Source organism: Ceratotherium simum, chromosome 14 (genome assembly GCF_057802395.1).
Source record: "Ceratotherium simum simum isolate JZ-2026a chromosome 14, ASM5780239v1, whole genome shotgun sequence".
NCBI lineage: Eukaryota > Metazoa > Chordata > Mammalia > Perissodactyla > Rhinocerotidae > Ceratotherium > Ceratotherium simum.
The window spans coordinates 42644861-42670563 of record NC_141913.1 but is presented as its reverse complement, the minus strand read 5'-3'; the positions used below and the strand labels follow the sequence as shown (position 1 = coordinate 42670563).

General features: G+C 37.1%; 2 protein-coding genes across 4 annotated transcripts in view; one reads left to right on the top strand and one right to left on the bottom strand.

Moving 5' to 3' along the window:
• C14H18orf54 (chromosome 14 C18orf54 homolog) overlaps positions 1-227 on the bottom strand; it is a 28761-nt gene extending 28534 nt beyond the window's left edge. The window contains exon 1 of the mRNA XM_014781428.2: positions 80-227. The gene's annotated coding sequence lies outside the window, so the exon portion shown is untranslated. The remainder of the gene's footprint in view (positions 1-79) is intronic.
• On the top strand, positions 198-25026 carry STARD6 (StAR related lipid transfer domain containing 6). 3 transcript variants are annotated; one of them, XM_087439254.1, is made up of 8 exons: positions 198-289; positions 1814-1897; positions 3216-3309; positions 3504-3553; positions 15050-15158; positions 18382-18499; positions 20790-20883; positions 24681-25026. In XM_087439254.1, the coding sequence occupies exons 3-8, from the start codon at positions 3220-3222 to the stop codon at positions 24880-24882; spliced, it is 663 nt and encodes a 220-aa protein (XP_087295380.1). In that variant the 5' UTR covers positions 198-289; positions 1814-1897; positions 3216-3219; the 3' UTR covers positions 24883-25026. The 3 variants fall into 3 exon arrangements, with proteins under 3 accessions (XP_087295380.1, XP_087295381.1, XP_087295379.1); XM_087439255.1 differs by lacking the exon at positions 198-289 and adding an exon at positions 462-1221 and having other exon boundaries at positions 3507-3553; XM_087439253.1 differs by lacking the exon at positions 198-289 and adding an exon at positions 462-1221.
• Positions 25027-25703: the final 677 nt, after the last annotated feature.

The following is a 25703-nucleotide window of genomic DNA, read 5'->3' as shown; positions in this document are numbered from 1 at the left end:
CCTTCTTTAGCCTTTCCCTTGAGCTGTCAAAGGATGGGACGCCCCTCGAAAATACACCCCCTTTTCGGGCCGAACTCACCGAAGGCCCCAAAAGAGAGAAAAACGCACACTTCCGCAACTCTCCCCCGAAAGCCTACGCCTGTCGTCGGACGGGAGACGCGACAAAGCATCCCCGACCGGGCCAGCGCCCCGCCTCGGGCTCCGCTCGCTCGCAGCTTCCTCCGCCGTCACAGCGGAGCGCGACGCCCGCGCTCGCTTTCAAACCGACCCAACATGGCGCTGACTTGCGGTGCGCATGCGCGGCTCTCGGGCGCGGGGGTCGAGGGGGCGAGGGGCGAGGGGGCGAGGGGCCGAGGGGCCGAGGGGGCGAGGGGGCGAGGGGCCGAGGGGGCGAGGGGGCGGGGGCCGGAGGGGAAGGAGGGACCGCGGGGCGTTAGGTCGCGCTCCCTCAGGAGGAGCATGGTGTTTGTCTCCTCGTGTTTCTGGGCGGGGAAGTCTTGGACTACATCCATGTCGCTGCCCACCTCGGTCACCGCTTTTCGCGGCCAGTCTGCGCAGATGACAGACTGAGCTTCCTTCCCCCGGCTCCCGGGGCTTTGTGAGGGGACGGAGGAGGGAAGGGGACCTGGGGGTGCTGGCGGCTGCCCTTTCAGTCGCCGAGAGCCAGCCCCACAGCCCCAGTCCTTTCAAGTGAGCATCCCCTCCCGGGATAAGACACCGTCTCGACCGGGGGAGGCGGGACTGGGGGGACGACACAGCTCTCCCGGCCACTTCCTTCCCTCCCTCCTCGGGCCTCCCCCAGCCCATCCCGGAGCCCGGGCCTGCTGGGCTTCCAGCCGGCCCCTCACGCTCAAAGCAGATGCGCATTTGGAGGAGGGACTTTGGCTAGGGATGGGATTTAACCAACTCCTTGGGGACCTTGATTCCCAGGGAAGAATGGCAGTGACCCAGCACGGATTGGGGACACAGTCAGGCAGCCCAGAAAGAGGGAGATTATACAAACAGATGTAAAGACCCACTAACCACATGTGTCAACCTGTCTACAAGGCTGGGACAGGATATGAGGTGCGAAGAATCCCGTTTCAACCAAGTGGTGTATCAAAAAAAGATGCCATCTCAATATTGGTTTATGTTTATTTTCCACTGACCCTATGGGTGAAGAGATCCTTTACCGTTACTTCACCTGGATATGTTACAGCTCATCCGATGTTATATCTCCAGGTAATATGACCCTGCTGTTTGCTCTTTCTTCTTTTCACCCTCTCTGGCACACTAAAGTTTAACCTTTCCTTTTTTCTTAGCAAATGAACAAGTCCAGAAGCTATAATATTCAGTTGAGTGGTTCAAGTAAACATATATTTATTGTGGCAGTGCTAGTAATTTGAAAATGAATAAGACAAAGTTCCCTGCAGGAGTTTACAGTCTAGTGGAATGCTCCAATAGTCTATGCAATTTCTAGATCAGTCAATATCAAGTGTGTTGCTGACAAGAAATAAAGAACTGTGTTATATATGCTGGAACAAGCCCTGGTAAAGGACCGTCCAAGGACTGTTAATGGCATGAGCTTAAAAAGATAAGACTTTTTAATCCACATTCCACTTAAATGTCTTTTTAAGGTTTTTTTCATAGATAGTATCGTTAATGTTTCTCTTACTACCTTTTTCTTCCGTCTTGGGGCATATATAGCAAATGTTTCCTAATGAGGAAATAAAGTGTAAATAAAGAACATTGAGAAAATATAAAGGAAATTATCAAACATATTGACCTAATTCATGGATCAAAATAATTCTGCTTCTACTTTGTTCCTTCGCAGGTTAAGAGATATGGAAATCTCCATGAGGATTTGGAGAAGAGTCCCATTAGTTATTAAAATTCTGGACTAGCTCTATTAGGAAAGGTAAAGAAACCAAGAGTCTTCTAGGAAAGAGGAGTTATAATGGTTTACTAAAGCTTTTCAAATACAGCTGTCAACTAGGTGTTATGCCTTGCTGGCGAACTAAATAAGAGAAAACAGGCTTATGATCCAACTGAAGAGCTTTAGGTGAGAGCTAAGGAAGACATGTTCTGACAATCTTTAAGAATGTTTATTGAAGCAGCTCTTTGGAGAGTTTTTTCAAAGGTAGATTTAAATGTGTCCATTTTAAGAAAAGAAACTAACCCTTCTGATCATGGAGAAGATGCCCCACACTGTTTCAATCACTTTTACATATATTAACTCAGTCCTTATAATGGCCACAGGTATTACTATACCCAATCTCTAGATGTAAAAATTGAAGTTCAAAGGTTAAGCAGTTTACCCAAAATAATATAGCTGGTGGTGAGTAGCAAGTCAGGATTTGAATCCAGCTCTGTGTTGTCACATTCTTTCCACTATCCCAGCCACCTTCCCCTAACTGAAAATTGGATAAGGGACCAAAGAACCAATGAGACTCCGGCTTCCTGAACTCATTCAGAGCAGACACAGTATCTTACCCAGCTGTTTTTGCCATACCTACCACAGTACCTAACCCCTAGTAAGGGTTGCAGTAAATGTGTTTAAATTGAATTGATGTGAACTTGATCCTCTCTGAAGAGGTAACGTTTCAGCAAAGACACCAAGAAAGAGGAGTCAGTCATGTGAACATATTTGTTTAGAATGTTACAAACAGAGGGAACAGCAAATACAAAGACCCTGAGATAGAAGGATGTTTGATTGTATTTGAGGAACAGCCAGGAAGTCAATATGATTGGAGCTAAGTGAGAGAGAAGCAGCCAGGTAAGAGTTGCCTTTGGAGAGGAAGCCAGGCATCAGATCATTTAGTGCCACTGCCACTCACTTTAAAAAGATTAATTCCCAAGAACACATGATCAACAGATTATAATGCTTTACAAGAAAAAGGAAGCATGCTCACATTGTTAGAAATAATAATGATTTATTGAATGACTGTTATGTGCAAGTCACATAACAGTGGTTCACAATCAGTCAGTGGCAGAAACAGGATTTGACCCAGGTCTCTTTGACTCCAAAACCTGCTCTTTGTAGTATACCACATTTTCTTGTTTGAAAGACTATGAATAAAGAGAAAGAGATTCATGCATGCCTTCATTCAACAAGTAATTATTGTTCATTGCTATATGATAGGCACTGTAGAAATAGTATTAAAATGTAATACAGCATTTTAATCTTTTTTGTATGATTACATTCTTACCAATCATTTGTTTTTAAAACTTTGCAGGTAGATGGACTATAAGGCACTTGCCCATCAAACTGCTCAAGAAATTTTAGGTTACAATCAAGATAAATCAGGCTGGAAAGTGGTTAAAATTTCAGTAAGAAAACAACTTAAATATGTTTCAAGAGTTTGCTTTTTAATGAGAAACTTGTAAAGACTTTTTTTTGTTTCATATTTTCTCTTATAAACCAAAAAAATATATTTTTACTTTTGTTTTTTTGGGGGGTTTTGTTTTTCATTTTTTCTGTATCTGACAGCTAATTTATTTGTGGATTTTTATTCCCCTTTGAGAAGAAGATAACTGTTTCCAAGAAGGCTTCTAAAAAATTCCCGGGAAATCTGTGAGTACAATTTCCTATTTACAGTCGTTGTTTTGAATTCAGTGGCATTGATGTATCTAAAATTCAATGCTGCTTCATTACCTATAACACATTATTTGATAGTGATCAGGAAATGGAAATTAATTATAAAGTCACTGCGTTGAAATGTGATATTAATAAAATAGAGCAATTACGTACCATCTAAGCATTTTCAAACCTGAAGACAATCAGAAAGAAATCCCTTCCAGTGAATAATTCACTAAAATAGCAAATTTTCATTTCAAGAAATAATTACTATAAAAGCAGATTGGTGTTTTCTTGCTAACAGATGTTGTGGTCTTTTAAACACTTCACCTTTCCATTAAATTAACCACTAAAAAATAAAGTTTATTTCCCCAATTTATTTCTCTTGCTGATATATGTAATTTTTCTGTAAGCTGCTTTTAAGGATATTTTTGAGGATCCTTTTAGTTCAAATACGAGTACATTAAGGGAAATTGTGCTGACGTTTTTAATCTTATTTTTAAGAGTTGTTCATTCATTGTTCATGATATCACATCAACGCCATCAGATCATCATATGTTATTGAGAAAACCAAATTTTATTCAGTTTCTTCTTTTTTTTTTTGGAGTCTACTCCTTCTTTCACTTAACTGATTGCGCCGCAAGGCTGGCCCCAGCTCCTTCTTTCAACTACTTCATTGTGTGCTTCTTGCTCTTTTTTCCATCTGACTAAAATTTACCTATCGTGTGTTTCAATCTATTTTTTACTATAGGACAAAGCTGGTATGCTTTCTCCTGTTCATTTTAATAATTATCAAGAGGATAATCCCTACATTTGTTATCTGAATAATTAATGATTCTAATAGTGGCACTTTCAAAAATAGACTGGCGAGGGAGTGGGTAAGGTCAAGCCCAGGCACAACAGAGGAATAAACTTGAATATGTTAGTTTTTCAGTGTCTCACAGATCAGACCAGTGTAGACAGCAACCTATGCATCAAGGAAACCTTGGAAGATAGTTATTCATTCTACAAATACTTTCTGGGTATTTATATGCAAGGTGCTATACACAAGGCCTAGAGCCATTTAAAGAATAGCCTCAATTAGGCTGTTTTAAAGTTTTATTGAAATTTTTTATCAGAGTTATTTTACTCTTACATGCAAAACTCAACAGACAAAAAATTGGAACTTTTTGCACTCACATTTTAAGTGACATTTATATGCACTGTATATTAGTTATTTATTGATGCACCATAATATCTTACCTATATCTTAGTGACTTAACAGACATTTATTATCTCATGGTATCTGTGGTCAGGAATCCAGGTGTAGCTTAGCTTGGTGCCCCTGCCTCAAGGATTCTCACAAGGCTGCAGTCAAGTTGTCAGCTAGGGCTTAGGTCTCATCTGAAGGCAGCTCTTCTTCCAAGCTCACTTACGTGGTCATTGGCAGGATTCAGTTCCTCATGGACTGTTGGACTGAGGCCCTTAGTTCCTTGCTGCCTCTAGGCTGGAAGCCTTCCTCAGTTCCTTGACATATGGGCCTCTCCATAGTGCTATTCACAACATGGCAGTTTGCCTACCTCAAAGTGAGGGGTCTAGGAGAGAACAAGAGAAAGAGCAAACAAGACAGACTGAGCCAAAGTCTTTCTGCAACCTAATCTTGGAAGTAACCTCCCTTCACTTTTGTAATATTCAGTGTATCAGAAATGAATCACTAGATTCCAGCCCTGACTCAGGGAAAGGGGATTACACAAGTGTGTGAATACCAGGAAAGTGGAGATCACAGGGGGCCATTTTACAGGCTGCTATCAACATTGGTTTTCAAAACTCTCTTTTAATTCTTTGTGTGTGTGTGTGTGTGAGGAAGATCAGCTCTCTGCTAACATCTGCCAATCCTCCTCTTTTTTTTTGCTGAGGAAGACTGGCCCTGGGCTAACATCCATGCCCATCTTCCTCCACTTTCTATGGGACGCCGCCACAGCATGGCTGTGCGTCGGTGTGCGCCCGGGATCCGAACTGGCAAACCCCGGGCCGCCGCAGCAGAGCGCGCACACCCAACTGCTTGCGCCACCGGGCCGGCCCCTCTTTTAATTCTTTTTTATAGTTGAGTTATAGTCCAATAAATATCAAACACAGCTTCAAAATTCAGATTGATAAAAGGTACATGAAACTCAATGTTGCATGCTTGTTTTCTTAAGCACAACCCACTGATTCTTTTAAATTTGCCATGTTTGTGTACAGAAGGAGAGTATGACTGCAGCACTTTGTATTTTTAAAAATATCTGTGTTATTCTAAATCGGCTGTGGCAGATAGTTAGCTTCTTACAAATGAAATCAATCTGAACATTTTGGTCAGGTTGGTCTTCCTCAGTCAAAAGTTCACCTCCTCCAGCCTGGTGTGAAAAAGTGAGATTGCAGGTAAATCAAGGGGAAAAGCCAAGGAAGCTTAAAATTTTCCCAGTACTTCACATAAAGCTCCCCGGTCTCATTTACAGAGTTGTAAATAATCAAAGCAAGAAATATATGCATATGAATTTATAATGGGCAACTGAATGTAAACACTGTACACTTTGGGGATATATATCATGGTCTAATGCAATTTGCCAAACTAATATCTGGGAGAAATGTAATCCCTCAAAGTGCCCTGTGGGGAAAAAATGGGTTGCATTGTCAAATAAGTTTTTTAAAACACTCCAGACTATATTCCCTTCTTGGAGATTCATTCTAAGGTTCTAGAAGTCCTAAAGTAAAGAAACCTGTTTAACTTGAATTCGGACTTTTCCAAATGTTTTTGACCAAGAACATGCTTGTAAAACATTGGTCTGGATAATGGATCACTGATCTCAGATTGGATTCTAATAGAAGCTCTAGCTGACTAGATATGTAAGAAAGAAGTGATTTATTTTTCATTAGCTCCCTGCTACCATCCTAGTGCAAGCCACCATCATCTCTCATCTGAATTATTTCAGTAGCCTCCTAAAGGACTCTTTGTATATACTCTGACTCAACTACATCCTATATTTCAGACAATGGCCAAAGTAGATTTTTGAAATATAATTCAGATTGTGTCACTTCCTTGCCTAAAAATCTTCTAAAGGCTTCCTATGGCATCTAAAATAAAAATCCAAACCTTTTATTTTTCCCTGCAAGGCACTATCTGGCCCCCGCCTACTTCTCTGACCTCTCCTACCACTTCACCTTCGCTCTCCTTGTGCTACAGCCACAACAGACTACTGTTGCACGAAGGCACTGAACTTAAACCCATCCCAGAGCCTCCGTAGTTGCTATTCTCTTGCCTGGCATGTTCTTCCCCCAAATCTTTCCAAGGCTAATGTCATTTTTGTCCTCAAGATCTCAGCTTCATTGCTCCTCTTCAGAGTAATCTTCCTGGCCACTTGGCCAAAGTCCTCAAATACACCCAGCCGCTGTTTACTACACTACTCTGCTGCTGTCTTCTTCATGGCACTTATCACTATATGAAATTGAGCTGCTTCATTTGTTTTCTTATTTATTATGTCTCCCTTATTAAAATATAAACTTGATGAGAATAGGAACCTGAATACGAACCAGACTAGAAATAAATCACTCTTTTTCATTGCAATATCCCTAGCACCCAAACAGTGTCTGTCACATAGACACTCAATAAATATTTATTGAATGAATTTATGGACTTCGGTTATATTATATTGGCTGCCAAATAGAAAGTATTTAAATATCTTTACATTTACCTTATAACTGTAGTACAAAAAAATAAACTGACAATATCTTCTCAGTACTTACATCTTTTCTTAATTTACCATCCAAAAAGTTCCTTTTGTGGTTAGCTGTGAGCACTTGCCTATATGCATGAGAAGAAAGCCAGTTCTTTGTTTGGAATTTCTTTCCTTTCTACCCTCAAGAGATGAAATACAGACCTACCTGGACATAGTTCATTCCCCTAAATGTTAGCAGCAGCTAAAATCTACTAATCTCTTACTATATGTCAAGCACAAGGCTAAATAATTTTCTTTCACTTTTTAATTTACTCATCCTGTATCCCACAAGTAGCTTCTATTGCCTGCTATTTTTCCTGTGTGTAGATCACACTTTTCATGTTTCTTTGCATGCATGCCTCAGTTTTTTCTTGGAAACTGAACACTTTAGGTAATATATTGTAGTGATTCTGAATACAGATTCCACCCATCCACCCAGGGATTGTTGTTGTTGTTTGGGCATTTGTTTATTTGGTTAGTGATTGGTCTGGACTAGTTCTGTGAAGTCTATTTCAAAGCCCACAGTCGGCAGCCTCTGTTATCCCTGCTCTGATTTTTTTCCTTGTTTTTATCTTTTAGCCTAGCTTCCTATAGTCACCCCTGGCTCAACATAAGCCATTTATTGGTCACAAGTTGTGCTTAGTTCCCAAAGCTAGTAGGATTTCTACCCTTTATTGTCCAATCTGTGTGTGGCTTGGAGACTGCACAGTTCAGGGAATTTTATGGCTTTGCCCCGCATTTAGCCAGGGACCGGTAGCTTGGAAGTTGTGTCACCAGTCATTCCTCATAGGGCACAGCCTTGGGCATACACACATTCTTCCAGACCACCAGCCATGAGTATGATTTTATTTTAAAGTGGTCAGAATAGCTTATTGTTCTGTCAGTGATGAGTCAGAGGTTATTCTTAAGTCTCTTGAGCCAATAAGACTTCAGCTCTTTGCTAATTAATCTATGTGTGGCTTGGGGAATGTTTGCAGGTTGGCCAAGCCACATCTTGGACTGATTGCTCCTAAGCAGGAGCAGCCTAGTACATTCACGCTGATTCCTTTGAGTAGGGGCAGCCTATTGCATCTACACAGACTTCTAGACTCCCAGGCATGGGTGTGAACTTAAGAGGTCCACTTAGCTGTATCTTTCCCTGGTTCTCTCAGTTAAACTTCTGGCTGGTCTTCTTTGTTGCTATTAGTTTCATGTAGCTATTAGCCTCTTTTAATTGTTCACCAACAAAATCTCTATTGTTTTTGAAAATTTCTCCGTGTTGTGTTTTAAATGAAATCAGTCGTCCTCAGGCATAGGTAAGATGCTGCCAGTCCTTAGGTTTTGCCTTTGCCCCTGAGCAGAACCTATGCACTGCTACACTGGAGCCAAGTGACACCTCCACTCCATAAGCAGGTGCGGGATGTGGGGTGTCACAAGGGAGGGATGGTGCCCTGACCTTCTCAGTTTGCTCCTCTTGTTCTAGGGGAGAGGGGCAATTTAGGCCCCAGTATTCACAGACTATTGTGCCTTGGGCAGAGCCCTCACACTACCAGTGAGATCTGGGTGGGGTAAGGAAGCCCTGGTCTTCTCAGCAGTGCCTGCTGGGAATACAGCTTCCACAACATGAGCTCAGGGTTGCGAGGATGAGAGATGTCAGTGTCCTGCCCCTCCTGGGATGAAACCATAGCCCTAGACTGGGAGCTGGTGGGGAGAGGGAGCCCCTGTCTTCTTGTCTGCACCCAGCTGGAGAAGAGCTGAGGGAGGTAGAGGTGAGTAGAAGTGAGGGGTTGGCTAGAATCAGGTCATGGCTCAGATGCTACAGACTCTGACTTTTCCTACCTAGATTTAGAAGATTTTCTTGAATAAATATTTCTCCATTTTTTTTTGTGCCCTTAGGTCAATTTCTAGAGATTTTAAACAGTTTTAAAAATAATTTTTACCAGTTAAGTGATTGTTTCACTGTGGAGGAGGGTTTACTTAGCTCCTCACACAGCCACTCTGCAAGTCCCACACTCAACTCTGATATTACATAGGAAATGTCAAAAATAAGATTGCTATAGGCTTTGAGTGTCTTATCATCTTACAGGTGCTTCCCCAAGTTTATAATTTAAAGTATGCAAAAATAGACACTGTACACTATTTTTCTCCTCCCTCAACCTCCTAGTTACTATTCTGGCAGTTCTCATTCACAAAAACCGTAAAAGGCTGTAAAGTGATTTAGAGACATGTTCAAATTAGCATATTGATACAAATCCACGTTTACTAAAAGGTTTTCACTGCAGCCTGAAAGCATCATAAAATGTATGGTCTGTAAAAAAGCATAATTTCATGTATACTGATCTGTCAGTTACAGTAGTGCCCCCTTCTCTGCAGTTTCACTTTCCGTGGTGGGAAAATATTAAATGGAAAATTCCAGAAATAAACAATTCCTAAGTTTTAAATTGCACACTGTTCTGAGTAGTGTGATGAAATCTCGGGCCATCTTGCTCAGTCCCACCCAAGACGTGAATCATCCTTTTGTCCAGGCTATCCATGCTGTATATGCTACCTACTGTTCGTCACTTATTAGCCATCTTGGTTGTCAGATGGACTGTAGCAGTATCGCAGTGCCTGTGTTCAAGTAACCATTATTTTCCTTAATAATGCTCCCAAAGCACAAGAGTAGTGATGCTGGCAATTCAGATATGCCAAAGAGAAGCCATAAAATGTTTCCTTTAAGTGAAAAGGTGAAAGGTCTCAATTTAGCGAGGAAAGAAAAAAGATCGTATGCTGAGGTTGCTAAGATCTATGGTAACTTTTATTACAGTATATTGTTGTTTTTGTTTTCTTGGTTTTTTTGAGGAAGATTGGCCCTGAGCTAACATCTGTTGCCAGTCTTCCTCCTTTTTTTTCCTTTTTTCTCCCCAAAGCATCAGTAGATAGTTTATGTCATAGTTGTACATCCTTCTAGTTGCTCTATATGGGACGCCTCAGCATGGCTTGATGAGCGGTGAGTAGGTCTGCACCCGGGATCCGAACCAGGAAACCCCGGGCCGCCAAAGCAGAGCACGCGAAGTTAACAACTATGCCACCAGGCCAGCCCCTACAGTATATTGTTATAATTGTTCTATTTTATTATTAGTTATTGCTAATCTCTTATTGTGCCTAATGTATGAATTAAACTTTATCATAGGTATGTATGTAACTATCCATGGTTTCAAGCATCCACTAGGTGTCTTGGAACCTATCCCCCATGGATAAGGGAGGACTACTGTATTCCATATACCAGCTAACGCTTGTCAGAAACTGTAAGAGACAAGAGAGAATAGTTAAAATATTTTTAATTTGACCTGAGGTCACTTAACTCATAATGAGTACAAAGCTTTATTATAGATCTTAGTAAAATATTTAGAGAACTGTTCATCTTAATGATCAATAGATAGAAAAATATAGTTCTTGATTCAAATGTGACAATATTGATATCTCTGAAGAGCCCTGAACGCAGTAGATACTGAATTGCTCATAGAGTGCTAGAGTCAAGTACTCAATACATATAGATGTTTTACGTTTTCAAACAAGCATGTTATTTACACATTTTTAAAAAGCCAGTATCTCCCATACACCTCTAATTAGTGAATTAAGATATGGTACTTTTTAACTATTAGCCTACCCTCTGCCCAAGACACAGCTTTAATTATATTTTATAATCTTCCAGGAAGCAAAATAAATAATTTCTACTTTGCAGTCATATAATACCTGTAACTCATATTTTTCTCACCTTTACAAATGACTGGAAAGTACACAGCCTAAACCAGGGGTCAGCAAACTTTTTCAGTGGAGGGCAGAGAGTAAATATTTTAGGCTTTGCAGTTCCTATGGTCTCTGTTGCAACTATTTAGCTCTGCCATTATAGCATAAAAGCACAATACATAAATAGACATAAATAATACATGAATGAATAAGTGTGGCTGTGTTTCAATAAAACTATTTACAAAAACAGGAAGTAGGCTAGATTTGACCTATGGGCCATAGTTTGCCAATCCCTATCCTGAATATTAGATATGAAAAATCACAAATCCTCAAATGTTGATAAACTTATATGTATATTAGGGACCCTTCGTTCTTCCCATAACAATTTTCATATCCAAGTCTCAAAACATGTATATAAGCACTCACCCACGCATTGTATTAGTATAATATAGTGAAAATACTATGGGCTTTGGAGTTAGTCAGACTTTCAATCATGTGTTATTGTGAACTCAAACACGTTTCTTAATGTGTCTGAGTCTATATTCTTATCTGTAAAGTGAGAATAACAATAACATATATTTTGCCGGGTTGTTGTGAGGATTAGGTGAAACACTATACAAAGCTCTTAGCACAGTGTCTGGCACAGATGAGGGGTTCAGTAAATGGTAGCTCTAATTATTGTTCTCACAAAGTAACTTGAGGGTAGGAAATATTTCATCTTGTAGCATCCCTGTAGCCTCATACCTGACACATAGATTGTGCTCAATGAGTATTTATCTAATGAATGATAAACAGGAAGGTATAAATATTTGAAATTAGATCTCCACCTCATACATATGCCAACCGAAATTCCAGATGATTACAGGCTTAAATGTAAAGTATAATATCTAATAATAGACAATCTTAAAGTCACAGAATTTTAAGACTTTTGCCTACATGAAAAAAAAAAAGTAGGGAATACTGTGAAGACAAAACAGGACTTTCCAAGAGTCTTAATTTATAAAGGCATGGTTTCCAGCCATGGCTTTTTGACAAGGTATCTAGATTTACTTTAAAGGCTGTTGTTCATTCATTATATTCAATTATTAATTAAGTCCTTTCTATGTGCTGAGCACTCTTCTAGGTGATAGTAATATAGTGGTGATCAAAACACAATGCATATACTTGTAAAGTTTATAATCTTGGTGACATTCTCAAGAAAAAAACTTCTTAAAATTAATTTTTCATTCTTTCATTCAGTAGATTTCTTCCTCAAGGAGTTTTGTAAGGGAGAAAAATACATAAATACCTATAATACAAGCAGAGTGGGATGACTGTCATAAAAGAATCAATATATGTGAAATAATAATTGCTAACATGTATTGAACAGTTAATATATGCCATGTGCTCTCCCATAAATATGTTAACTTTTTCAGTCTTCACGACAGCCCTATGAGGTAAATATTACTATCTCCACTTTACATGTGAGAAAACCCAAGACTTAGATGAAGTAACCTATGTAAGGTTACATAACTAGTAAGAGCTGGAGCTAGAATTTGAACACTGGCGGGCTGACTCTAGATGCTACTCTCTTAATATTTTCATTTTTTTGCCTATGTGTATAAGTAATAGCAACTATGAAACATCAGCAAAATAAATATTTATTAAGTGTCTCCATGTGAAGAACTATACAGATACAGAGGTAAAGTATTATTAGAATTATTACAAGCTAACTCCAATCAAGAGAGTTTTTAATAAGTTCCTATCTTTTCTGGGGAACTTCTTTCAAATGTCAGCTAGGCTTTGCAATAATATATGGGTGTGATCAGGCCCACACATATGTGGAATCTTGCTATGTGACAGATAAGGCTTTACAAAACAATGGAGAAAGGATGGACTGTTTAATAAATTGTGCCGATATAACTTATTATTCGTATGTAAAGAGAATAAAATTAGATCCTGACCTCATACTACACACAAATATTCATTCCAAGTAGATTAAAGTCCTAACTGAAATACCAACTATAAAATTTGAGAATAAAATATAGGAGAATATCTTAATGATCTTGGGATAGGAAAGGATATCTTAGAGAAGACATAAAAAGCACAAACCATAATGGAAAATATTGGTCAATTTGACTACACTAAAGCTAAATACTTCTGTACCACAAGAAATAAAGTGAAAAGAGAGGCTGTAGCCTGAGAAATAATATTTGCAACGTACATAATTAATACAGGATTTTAATCAAAAATATAGAGAACTTCTATACTAAACAGCATTTAAAATAAATATACAAAAGTATAGCGATCCATATATGCATAAATTTTTAAAACAAAATGTTAAATGAAAAAAGCAAAATGCAGATTATGTGTAATATATGTACTACTACATAAAGTTAAAAACTGAACCTTCCTCACCAAAATAGAAAAAAACAAACGACCTAATGCCTAAATGTCCTCCATTTCAATGTTGTCCATCCCTAATATTATCATGAATAACTATAAAAGGGTTTGGGCAAATCTTCAAAAAAAACTTCAACACAATGTTTCCCTTCTTACCTTAGTATTTTTGTGCTTTCTATCTCTTCAACATTTATCAAACCATCTAATAATTGTTTGATTATGTATCTGGCTCACCACTAGGCTGAAGTACATATATAATAAACAGTAAATGATCACTCAATCAATAAAGGAATGTTGTTAAAAGACTAGGGGCAGTCATTATCAGTAAATATATAATGAGTGAGTGCTTTATGAAAGACACCTAATTAGATTAGTTAGAAATACAAAAAGATTAAAAACTCTTTATCCCCAAAGTTTACAATTAGAGAGAGAGAACAGATTAATAAAAAAAAATCAGTGGCAGTGTTTACAAATCCTTTAACAATAATTTTGTACTTAAAATTTAACTCTTTTATCTGAATTCTTTTTCGCAGGACCTAATAATTATTCAGGTTGTTTTCTCAGTGTCTTATATAGAGCTTAATAATAAGCTCTTAAAAACTTTGTAGATCCGAAGGAAGGAAACTACATACTAAGGAAATTTGAAGATTTCTCATAGAGAAAATTAGGGACCAACTGAGCTTTTAAAGAGACAGTAACATACGAAGAAATAGTCTAATGAATTCTTTATTCCATAAAAACAAAGATTCAGAGGAAGAACTCTTCATAAATATGACAACTGTTTTCTGTAATAATAGCATTTGGTTTTTCTCTCACTTCCTCCAGAAATTTTAACTTTTTAGAGGTTTAAAAATTTGATTTTACTTAAACCTATCCCCTTAGTTTGAAAAGAATGATTAACAGGGAGAAAGAGTATAGCCAATATTGTTCAGACTTCATTTTCATTTAACAACCTTCTGCTAAATAGTGGGTTTTAATCCAGTTTTCTCACATTGTCTTAATTTCATTGATGGATAACCAAACCCAATTTCATTGATGGATAAACACAAAGGTTAGTTAGTTGTCCAAATCCTGACATGTGAAAAATAAATGAAATTCCAAAGTCAGTGTCTATAAAAAAAAAGTTTAATTGTAACACAGACATGCCCAATCATTATATATTGTCTATGGCTGCTTTACTGCTACCTTAGCGAAGTTGAATAGTTGCAACATAGACCATGAGGCCCTCAAAGCCTAAATGATTTACCCTCTGGCCCTCTACTGAAAAGTTTGCTGAGCCCTGCTTTAGACCACATTACATCCTTAAATTAAGAACCCAGGCCACAAGATACCGCGTAACCACACAAACTTCTCATCAATTACTGTTGCCTTATGATAAATACAGTAGGTAAGTGTTTACGAGAAAGATTTTAGAAAAACTCTAAATGAAAAGTAGCCCCTTTAAAAAGACAACTATAGAAAAATGAATTTTGAAATAATTTATATTATTTCAATGCATATTTACATAAACCTGGCTACTTCCAATTGAATATTAATGTTTTGAATTGCTGATATCACCTTCAAGTTTTCTATACTGTTATTCGCTAAATTAGTCTATACTATGATAGCATTATATTTTTAACTTAGACTAAACTTTTTAAATTTTGAATTTTCTTTATTTTTTTAACTATAGATATCGTGTTGAAGGAATAATTCCAGAATCAACATCTAAACTATCTGATTTCCTCTACAAACCTGAAAACAGAGTTACATGGGATAAATCGTTGAAAGTGTATAATATGGTACACAAGATTGATTTGATAATTTGTTAATAGACTTTTACTATGTTGATATATTTTTAGTTTTATATCTTAGTGATTTGAGTTTATTAAACCTATGTTATGTAGACAATTCGTATTTCATAGATTCAAATTGAGTTGAAATCTTTATAAATGGCTTAAAACTTTCCTCTTTCTTAGTCAAGAGATTAATTTCAATTAGCTTTATTTTGTTTTAAATGCGTACCACATTCTGAAGCTGGTCAGCTCTTTGCAGATGTGTGCCTTTGGTTATGAGGGGCCTGAACTCATGGATTCACCTCTTCCATTAAGTGGAAAAAAAAAGATTAAGCATGCCTTGTTGATGGGAAGTCAGTAGATTTATCTTAGTTATAATTTATTAGACAACAGGAAGAATGCAGACACATACTCTAAGGACTTAAGAACAAATACCATGTAACTTTTTTTTTAAGGGTAAGGATAAAGTATGAAATAACATTATACAGATGGTTGTGGTTTTAGAAACACTTTCAAATACATTATTATCAGTTAAATAGAGATTAAGAGAGAGAATAAAAACAAAGAGAAAAGAAAAATATAGGTAATTGGAGTAGAAAGTTAAAGTCATAGAGGTGACAGAAAGGAAGATGGAATGTAAGAGACAAGTAGGGCTTAGAAGGGGAGAGAAGAAAAGATCAGTATGAGGTGAGGGTGAAGCTCAGGAGGAGAGAAAAATGAATGAAATGAGAGAGCAGGAATGATAGGTGGTAAAAAGAGGTAGAAACAAGGAAGAAGAGAGAAGTGGGGTAAGGGATTCTGAACTTTGGTGCAGCACACTGTGGGTCTCTTATTTATTAAGACTGCTATACTTTATGGTATGTAAATTATACTGTGAAAAATTGAGTCCTACATTTTTGATTAATAACTTTATTAAATGGTAAATGTGAATGTTGGAGTAAAGCAAAGTTTTATGATTTTCACAAACAATGGCATTTGTAAAATTCCAGATCACTGTGCCTTTGGTTCTTTGAGTCTCCAGGCTGCATTCCACTCATCAAAACAAAGAAATGTCCCACATAAGTGACATCACCTTATCATTTATTTAGAACTCTGTAGGTTAACTTTACCTCCTTTTATTAAACTGTTTTAAAGTATGGGAGGGGGAGAGGTTGTAGCAAAGCACAGGAAGGTAAATCAGTTTCATCTTGTAGAGAGGCCCTGAAGTTCCTATCCATAAAAATCATATGTCCATGACCCTCTTGGGATTTGAACATTCAGTTTGAGAAACATGGTCCATCACAAATGAAAATCCAAACACTGTACTGTTTCATTCATGATTGTGTGATACTAATTACACAGTTCTATTAGCACGTCACATATTTCTGCTGTTGCTGCAAGTCAGCTGTAATAATGGAAAGAATACTAGACTTAGCATCAAAAAACTTGAAACAGATTCAGAGAAATTATGTGACTTGTCCAAGGTCACCATAGCAATATGAGGTAGATTTATGCCTCATCTCCTAATTCCAAATTCCATCCCCTTTCCAGTACACCACAGTATCTCTGAGTAGCATTACACTGTATGAAAATTATTTTACCTTACTATGAATATTTATAGTATTTGTCTCCAGGGGTGTGTTTTAATTGACTCATCCACCTCATTGGTGAGGGAGTTTCTGCTCTAGGGTTGTGGGAGTGATCAAACACATGACACCCTACACAAGACAGATGAGAGCAACAGCAGTTTATTAATCATTAATCACAGCCCACGGGAGGAGGACTGTTATGACTTTGTGAAATTAACATTTGTAAAGTGAAGCACAGGTTGTCGGATGGTGAGCCATGGTTCACAAAAGACCATAAGAGAAATTAAAATAGAGAAGTTCATCATTCACAGGTCCTGGAGGAAGTACATGGCATGCCTTAAGGGGCCATTTGGGGAGGTCAAGGCAGGGTGCAGGCAGAGAGGCAGGACCTGAGGCACACGCCTCTGCTAGACTCTGTAGGTGGAGTGCTTTGGGGTTCCCGGGCTAAGGCCATATTGATGAATTCAAACCAAAAAGAGCAGGGTTTTGGTTAGCTCCGTGGAGGATCTTATCTAAGGGGCTCACAAGGGGAAGGCCCTGGGAGGCAAAGGAGACTGTTGATCACAAGGGCTGTTGGGGAAGTCCTATCAGGAACCTACATTTGCTTGTGACTCTGCAGGCTGTTATCTAGGGCATGTGCTTGCATGAGGGGGCTAGTGTCAGTTTAAGGTTGCACAGCCTGCTTGGCCAAACAAAATGGATGCTGAGGCAGCAATACCATGGAGTAGCTTAGCTAAACTCTCAAGGACACACCATGCTATATAGTGTGAGAAGGGAGTTGCGCTCAAGAACAGAGTGAATAACCTGCAACGCAGGCTTTGTAGTATCCAGAGGTTGAGGTGACCCCTGATTCCTGCAGGAGGATGTGATTGGTTGTTGGAATAATTCTGCAGGCTAGCAGGGAACTGAAACCTACTACTAGGGCATGAGTGGGAACTGTTCTTGATCCTGTCGATAAGGAGGATTGTTTGGCTAAGAGTCCTTATCTGTGGAAACAGAGTGGGGAGAGGAACTTGTAGTTAGGCCATTCAAGACCCTCCGGACTTCAGCAGATGTCGAGGCAGCACATAATATTGGTCTTTAATTTTAGGCCTTGAACCACAAGGGGCTAAATCAGTATATTTTTCAGAATATATTACCTAGCCAATGTGGAGTAGTAGAAACAGTACTGTACTGGGAATCAGGAAACCTGGGTTCTAGTTGTGTACTCATCTCGAGTTGTGCACGTGATTTAATCTGTTAGGCTTCAATTTCTTCATCCAAAAATTCAACGAGCAGATGATATCAAGATCCTTTCTGAATTTTCTGCACTTATAATTATATTAACCACTTATCAGATATATGATTTGCAAATATTTTCTCCCATTCTGTAGGTTGCCTTTTTATTTTGTTGATCATTTCCTCTGCTGTGCAGAAGCTTTTTAGTTTGATGTAGCCCCACTTGTTTATTTTTTGCTTTTGTTGCCTTGCATTTATAATTTTAGATCTAATGTTCCTCCAGCACTGAAAATGCAAGCTTATTTGGTGGTAAGTTTTTAATACTTCAAAGCCCTGCTTTTTTCACATAGAGGCCACCCACATGCAGTGAAATTCTTTGGGGAGCAATACAAAGAATAGGTATGAAATAATTGTTTCAATCTTTATGGTTTGATTTGTTTCAGGACACATTCATATGTCATACTATTACACAAAGTTTTGCCATGGGCTCAATTTCCCCCCGAGAGTTTATCGACTTAGTGTACTTCAAGCGCTGTGAAGGGAATATGGACATTATCGGTTGTAAGTTGAAACATTTTGCCTACATTTTGGAATGACTATGAGTCATTAATATTTCTTTCCTTTAACTCCCAGTTTGGAAGAAACTATATGTTCAATTAATTCTTTATTATTTTATTTACTTAGTGAGCCAATAAATACATCTACAGTGTAGACAAGCCTGACCTTTTACCCAACTCAGGAGGTGCCGTTTACATCACAGTCAATGATTATGGCATATCCTGGCCTTGTTGCTGCATATACCCTGCAGCACTGAGTACAAATAGATACTTGTAGGCTAAAACTTGACAGCACGCATTTTGTAACTACTAAGAAACAAAATTAATCTTGGGATATATAATTTTATATTTGAATTGTGTATAATGGACATATCTGGTAATTGATAAAACTCCTGCAGAAACTTTCACTAGATGGGTCTTTACATACATGTATTTATATTTCTTTTAGAAACTGGAGATTTTGATATATCCTTAGCCCCTCAAAAAATGTGTCACTCTGTAAAATGCCAATGTATAATCATTTCCTAACTTGTATTATTCACTTAAAACATACCAGTTCATATACAAAGATCTTTGGACTCACACTACTGAAGATAACTCATGGTAGGACAGTGGCCTAGAGCCCTGTTTTTCTCCATAATTCAATTTAATCTCACCATTTATCTGAATAGCTTTTCCTACTGTAAACTACTGGGGGATATGGACAGGTGAGTGTTGTTAATTGCTGTTTTCCAAGAAGGTTTCTGTTACTCTGATATGTCTGTAGTATTCTAAGTTTCAGAGTCCAGACTGAGTCATAGCTCTGCTAATAGCACTCACTCAAACAGTTAGCTCTGTTGTAGCATACCACTAAGGACTGATGTTCATCACTTTCATATAGTTGTCTCATATAGTTGTAATTTAGTTGTCTCATTTTTAAATGAGGGCACATGAAAACATTCACTGCCTACGACACAAAATACTGTCTGTCTGAATCATAGATCTGTTATTTTCTGTATTTTAGAAGAAGACTATTTCTATCTCATTTTTAGTGGACAGAGGGAAAGTGAAAAAGAAATACAAAAGTTAAAATCAACAAATAGTAGTAACCAGTCATTCAGTGATCACTACTGAATTTGCTTTAGACAATTTTCTTTCAATGAATTTTTGATGAATGTGATAGTTTTCTTCTTAGTGTTTCTTTTGTTGTTGTTTAGCTTACTATGCACCTTGCTTTGAGCTGAATATTTTGCATGCATTATTTCATCAATGAGGAAACTGAAGTTCACAGAGATTAAGTTATATAGCTAATAAGCAGCTGAAACAGAATTAAAACTCAAGTCTTTCTGATTTTCAAAAATCTGTGCTACCACACTATATGCCTCACAAAAGACCCATACTTGTTTATGGCATATAACAATTTTTTTTTTAAAGAAAGACAAGCACCATCTCCATGTTTTAAAATGAGAAAAAAATATGTTAATATAAATTCTAGCAGTACCATTACAGCAACATAATAGGCTCTGTTAAGATGATGAAACAGGTCATGAAATGGAAAATTCATTCAACCACACTTGTCTCCTAAGCTGGTCCTAAGCTAGTGTTTAACATTGTATTTCCCACAGAATTGATTGCTTATCATATAGGAAAATCCATCTTCTCTGACAAGAGTGGAATTCAATTGCACAGAATAAACATATATTTTTAAAAATATTTTTAGAAAGAATATATATAATTATCATAAACTTAATCATAATCAAATCACCTCTCTTCTACATTCACATACAATCCAGTGCTGCATAATTCCTAAAACAAACTCTACTGATTTTTAATTACACTTTGAAGTTAGCTACAGGGAATTGGCAGAAAAGTGTATTTAAACTATCTTTATTGACAGACCAAATAACCACATCAAATATTTTATTAAAAAAATGATTAACAAAAAAATCTATAAACCCACTATCCTAATAGAATAGTCTTTTTCTTTGTGATTTCTTCTTTTGCTTCAAATCTCAGAAAGTAATTAAATGATACTTTTAACAATTTTTCTTGTATGTAAAAGGTAACAGCATCGTTAGAAATGCTAGCATGAAAAAGTTTGAGAGGACAATAGTGCTCATACTGGTATTTCCTCAGTTTTGGCCTGTGTATACATTCATTGTGTAAACATACATACACATGTATAAAACAATGCCAATGCTTATAATAACTAAGTTAAATGCTATGTCATACATTTTTAAAAATATGCTACCAGAAATAGAATTTTTCATCTTTGTGGAATAGTTTTCATTTTAATCTTTTTTTAAATCACTTAGCCAATAGTGTGGATTTTCCAGCATATCCTCCATCTTCAAATTACATCCGTGGTTATAACCATGCTTGTGGCTATATATGTTCACCTCTGCAAGAGTAAGTGTTACTTGCATTTATTTATTTTATTTTAGCATTCCAGTTCAATTTGTGATTTGTAAACTAAAGAATTCTTAACACATCAGTAGAAATATGTGCCAGCATATTCTATGGGGAAAAATATTGCCCCTAAATGCAATTTTTAAAATAATTTTTATAAGTATTTTCATCATAAGTATAATCAGAATGAATAATTTCCTGTAAAGTATGATTTGAGGTTTCTAGGACTAGTCACACATTCACAAACATATCCCCCCTGGTTAAACTTAACCTGATATTTTACATTTCTCCATTAGAGTCACTTCTGTGAATTATTAAGAAATTTTTATGAATTAAAAATAAATTTCCCTAGAATTATAATATACTTACATTATCAGCAATGAATGCTTGATGTTGAATGAATTCTTTCCAATGGACTACCTACTGAGAACAGATACTCATAGAATGAGACATTCAATAGGTAAATTCGGATAAGGGAAGACCTGGAGAAGTCAGAGATGAGTCGCTGCCTACAGGTGGCCAGCCTAGGGATAAAATAGTAACGTAAAATACACATATTCTGTAAGTGCATGTACATTAATTCAATGTATATCATTTCACAAATTCCTTAAGTTTTCATTTTGGCTAAATGATTTTATATTAAGTAAAATACATTGGGACATAAAAACATGTAAAATTGTATATTGGTCAGATATAAACTTCTCAATATGTGAAAAAAATATTTATGTGAAGGAAGTCAAAATAAAATTACATTTTAGACCTGTATTCCTTAATATTTTCTCTACTGAATTAGAGAACTAAAAGAAATTCACAATTATTTACAGTAATAGACAGGACCAATGGTGCAGATGATGATAATCATCTGCAGCCTGCATGAGGATGATGATGATGTCTGGTCTTTCTACCTATCTGTCAATTTTGAGTCTATGCCAATACTTCATTCTTGACAGCAAGACAGAAAAAAACAAGGGAAGGATTATTGCTCCAAATCAGCTAGGTAAATCAACTGCTGGCGGGGACTCTAGTTGGGAAGCTACACACCCTACAGTGTGCTTCACAGGCAAAGTCCCCTTCTTGCACCTTGTCGACTTTCCCTTTCCACTGCAAAAAAACATGAGACAAAAGCTCTGATCTAGACATCCCATCTGGGGTGGGAACTCTGCCTAGATTTTGCTGGAAAAAAGATATAGTCTCAGAGAACAGTACTGACAAAAAAGTGATTCTTTTGTACCTTCTCTTTCTGTGCAGCCCAACATTTTGCACAGCAAACATTTGTTATTAAGTCATGTAGTAAACTCATGAAACATATTATCAGTAGCAAAGGTGCCTTCCAGTAAATATTGGAAAGGCTTTCTTAAGTGTGTAAAGCCCCAGTAAACTCAGATAGAGACTTAAGACCATATGAACTGCTCTGAGTAGTCTCAATCCAGCCATTTGAGGCACTGTAAAAACAGTCTAAACTCTGCATAGAGAGGGCAAGAAAATGGACACTCACATGGTTTGTTGGAGCAGTGGTCTTCATATCCTCTAAAAGAATTCTGTAAAACCATATTCTGCCTTGCACATTTTTAAGTTGATGTTAAAATTTTTCATAGGATTAAATTAAGAGGGTGCAATTTCCAAAATACCCTAAATATTGACAGTTTAAGAAAAATTGTTGTATCGCCTTTGTAAATGTATCCAATAGAATCTAAATACCATAATAACTTGAAACCCAGCATTACATTATCAATTTCAAAATACATACAACCTTTAGCAGTCAGAAATTTTAGTCATTCCTTTGCTCCTTGAACCCACATTTTTACTCTTTTTCCCCTCACATAATTTTATCCTAATAGAATATATTTTATGCTTTGAATTATTTTATTAATCATTCTATCATATTTCTCTACAAAAATAAATATTTAAACTTTAAAATTCGTTTTATTTCCTGTGACCATAAGTATCTAAATGTTAAAAAATATATATGTGTGCTGGATTAAATTGTTATTATTACGTGTTGATCAAAATAAAACTATATTATCAAATATGTTATACAATTATTAAATATAAAAACAAACTGTTATTAGAATAAACACATCTTTTATTATTAGCAAACCTTAAATAGCACTTACTATGTGATAAACAATTTCACTATTGACTCATTTGGTCCTCACAATAACCCCATACAGTAGATAGTATTACTGTCCCTATTTTGCAGCAAAGAAAATGGAAGCCCAGAGAGATTAAGCAACTTTCTCAAGGTTACACATAGGTAATAGCAAAACTCAGCTTTAAACCAATTCAAACTGGTTCCAGAGTCCATGCTTCTAACAATTACGCTCATTTAACTGTGGATTGATGTTATTAATAAAATGAGACAACATTTAATATCAAGTCTACTCCTACTTTGCATCTTTATAAATATAAGCACTGAGAAACTTTGTTCACATAAGTAAGTGGGTTAAAATGGAAAGAATATAATTCTAACACTGTCATTCAATCCCTTGAAATTCTTCTGAGTTACACACCATAAATCTCATAGCGATCTGTAATCAAAAACTATTTTTAATGGCCTGTCAGCTGACAACTCAATTAGAACCTTAAATTTTATTGAAAGCAAAGAATTGAGGATATGACTTGGTAAGGATTTATTACCCAATCATTAGTCATTCACTTTCTCAACTCACTTCCAATAGATCAGATTTTCCCTTTGGCATCTCAAGGATTTTTATACGCCAGGGTAAAGCACCATAGTACTGTTCAGTACTATTCCGGGGGGATGACAGTTCTGTAAAGCAACAGAAGTGTGATATGAACAAGCTGGTGGGAAAGCAAAAGCCTACATCTCCATCAGAGACATATTCTCAGATCAGTTTAAGGAAAAGGTACATATGGAAATTAGAGATTTGAACATTTTTTCCCTTAAATGTTATTCATCCTCTCATACCCCTTAGAAAGCCTTCACATATTCCAGTTTAAAGATCACTGGGTTAGAATATAATACCACAGTCTTCTTGGAGAGTAATTTGGAACTAACATTTTAAAATGTTAAATGCACAAAAGTTTTGAGCTAGAAATTCGATGTAAGTGTTCATAGAAGTGCAAATGGATACATTACAATGATGTTTTATTGCAGCTTTATTTATAGTAGCAAAAAGTGAGAAAGAACCCAAATGATAGTCATTAAAGGACTGGTTAAATAGAGTATGAAATACTTTATACAGTCATGCAAAACAATTAACCTGATCTGTACGTACTGACACAGAAAGAGGTGCATGATATCCTACTAGAGGAAAATAAAACTAGTTGCAGTAAAATAAATATATCTCATTTTTGTAAAAAAAATGTACATGTGTGTATATGTGGGGTACATACATATGTAAATATGTATGCTATCTTTGATAGACAATAGTCTGAAAAGATACGGTCAAAACCATAAACAGTGATTATCTCTAGGGAACAGAATGAGGGAATAATTATGAAAATTCTACAGTTTAAATTTTCATAAGCATACATTATTTTTATAATTTTAAAAAGCCAATAAAATAACAAAAAGGAAAAGCTGACTAAAACTGAAGACTTTAAAAGATAGTCTGAGTATATGCTGAATATTTTTATGTAGAATGTTTATTGATGAGAATGCAAATCTCTCTACCTTCTTTTCTTTCCTTCCTTCCATAACTGTTTATCCTACCATAGGCACTATGAAGGGAATCAGTGGTGAATAAGGCAAGAATCCTGCTCTCTATAAGCTTGTAAATTCAATAAATAAATCTAAAAATTCTTTGTATTTTTAACGTTTCCTTTGTTTACAGGAACCCAGCACATTCCAAACTAGTGATGTTTATCCAGACAGAAATGAGAGGAAAATTGTCCCCATCAATAATTGAAGCAACCATGCCTTCCAACTTAGTGAGCTTCATCCTCAATGCAAAAGATGGAATAAAGACACACAAAACTCCATCAGGATGTGGACGTCATCATAATGGGCATTCATCATTCCTAAGGAAGAAATGAGGCCATTTACAATGAGGCCATATAAAGTCATGTGTGGCAGTTTACTTTTAAGTCAATACGCATAAACACTGTTGAACTATTCTAGACGGTATTCTTGTACAAATTACTGAAGGTACTTTGTGAAAATGAGAACTTGTAAAAGAAAACTGCATTAAATATAGTTTTTAATCTCATATAAGAATGATCTTGGTGGGGCTGGCCTGGTGGCGCAGCGGTTAAGTGCGTGTGCTCTGGTTTGGTGGCCCCAGGGTTCGCAGGTTCGGATCCCAGGCGTGCACCGACGCACCGCTTGTCAGGCCATGCTGTGGCAGCATCCCATAGAAAGCGGAGGAAGATGGGCACAGATGTTAGCCCAGGGCCAATCTTCGTCAGCAAAAAGAGGAGGATTGGCATTGGAAGTTAGCTCAGGGCTGATCTTCCTCACCACACACACACAAAAAAAGAATGATGTTGGGGCCGGCCTGGTGGTGTAGCAGTTAAGTTCACGCACTCCGCTTCGGCGGCCCAGGTTTCACTGTTTCAGATCGTGGGCACAGACCTACGCACCACTCATCAAGCCATGCTGAGGTGGAGTCCCATATAGAGTAACCAGAAGGATGTACAACTATGACATACAATTCTCTACTGGGGCTTTGGGGAGGAAAAAAGGAGGAAGATTGGCAACAGATGTTAGCTCAGAGCCAATCTTCCTCAAAGGAAAAAAAAAAAGAATGATGTTAAATAACAAGTGTTCTTAATGCACTTTTATCTTTTGCTTTTTTTCCCTGGAAAATGCTCTGCATAAGAATGAATAAGATGCAACTATGACATACAACTATCTA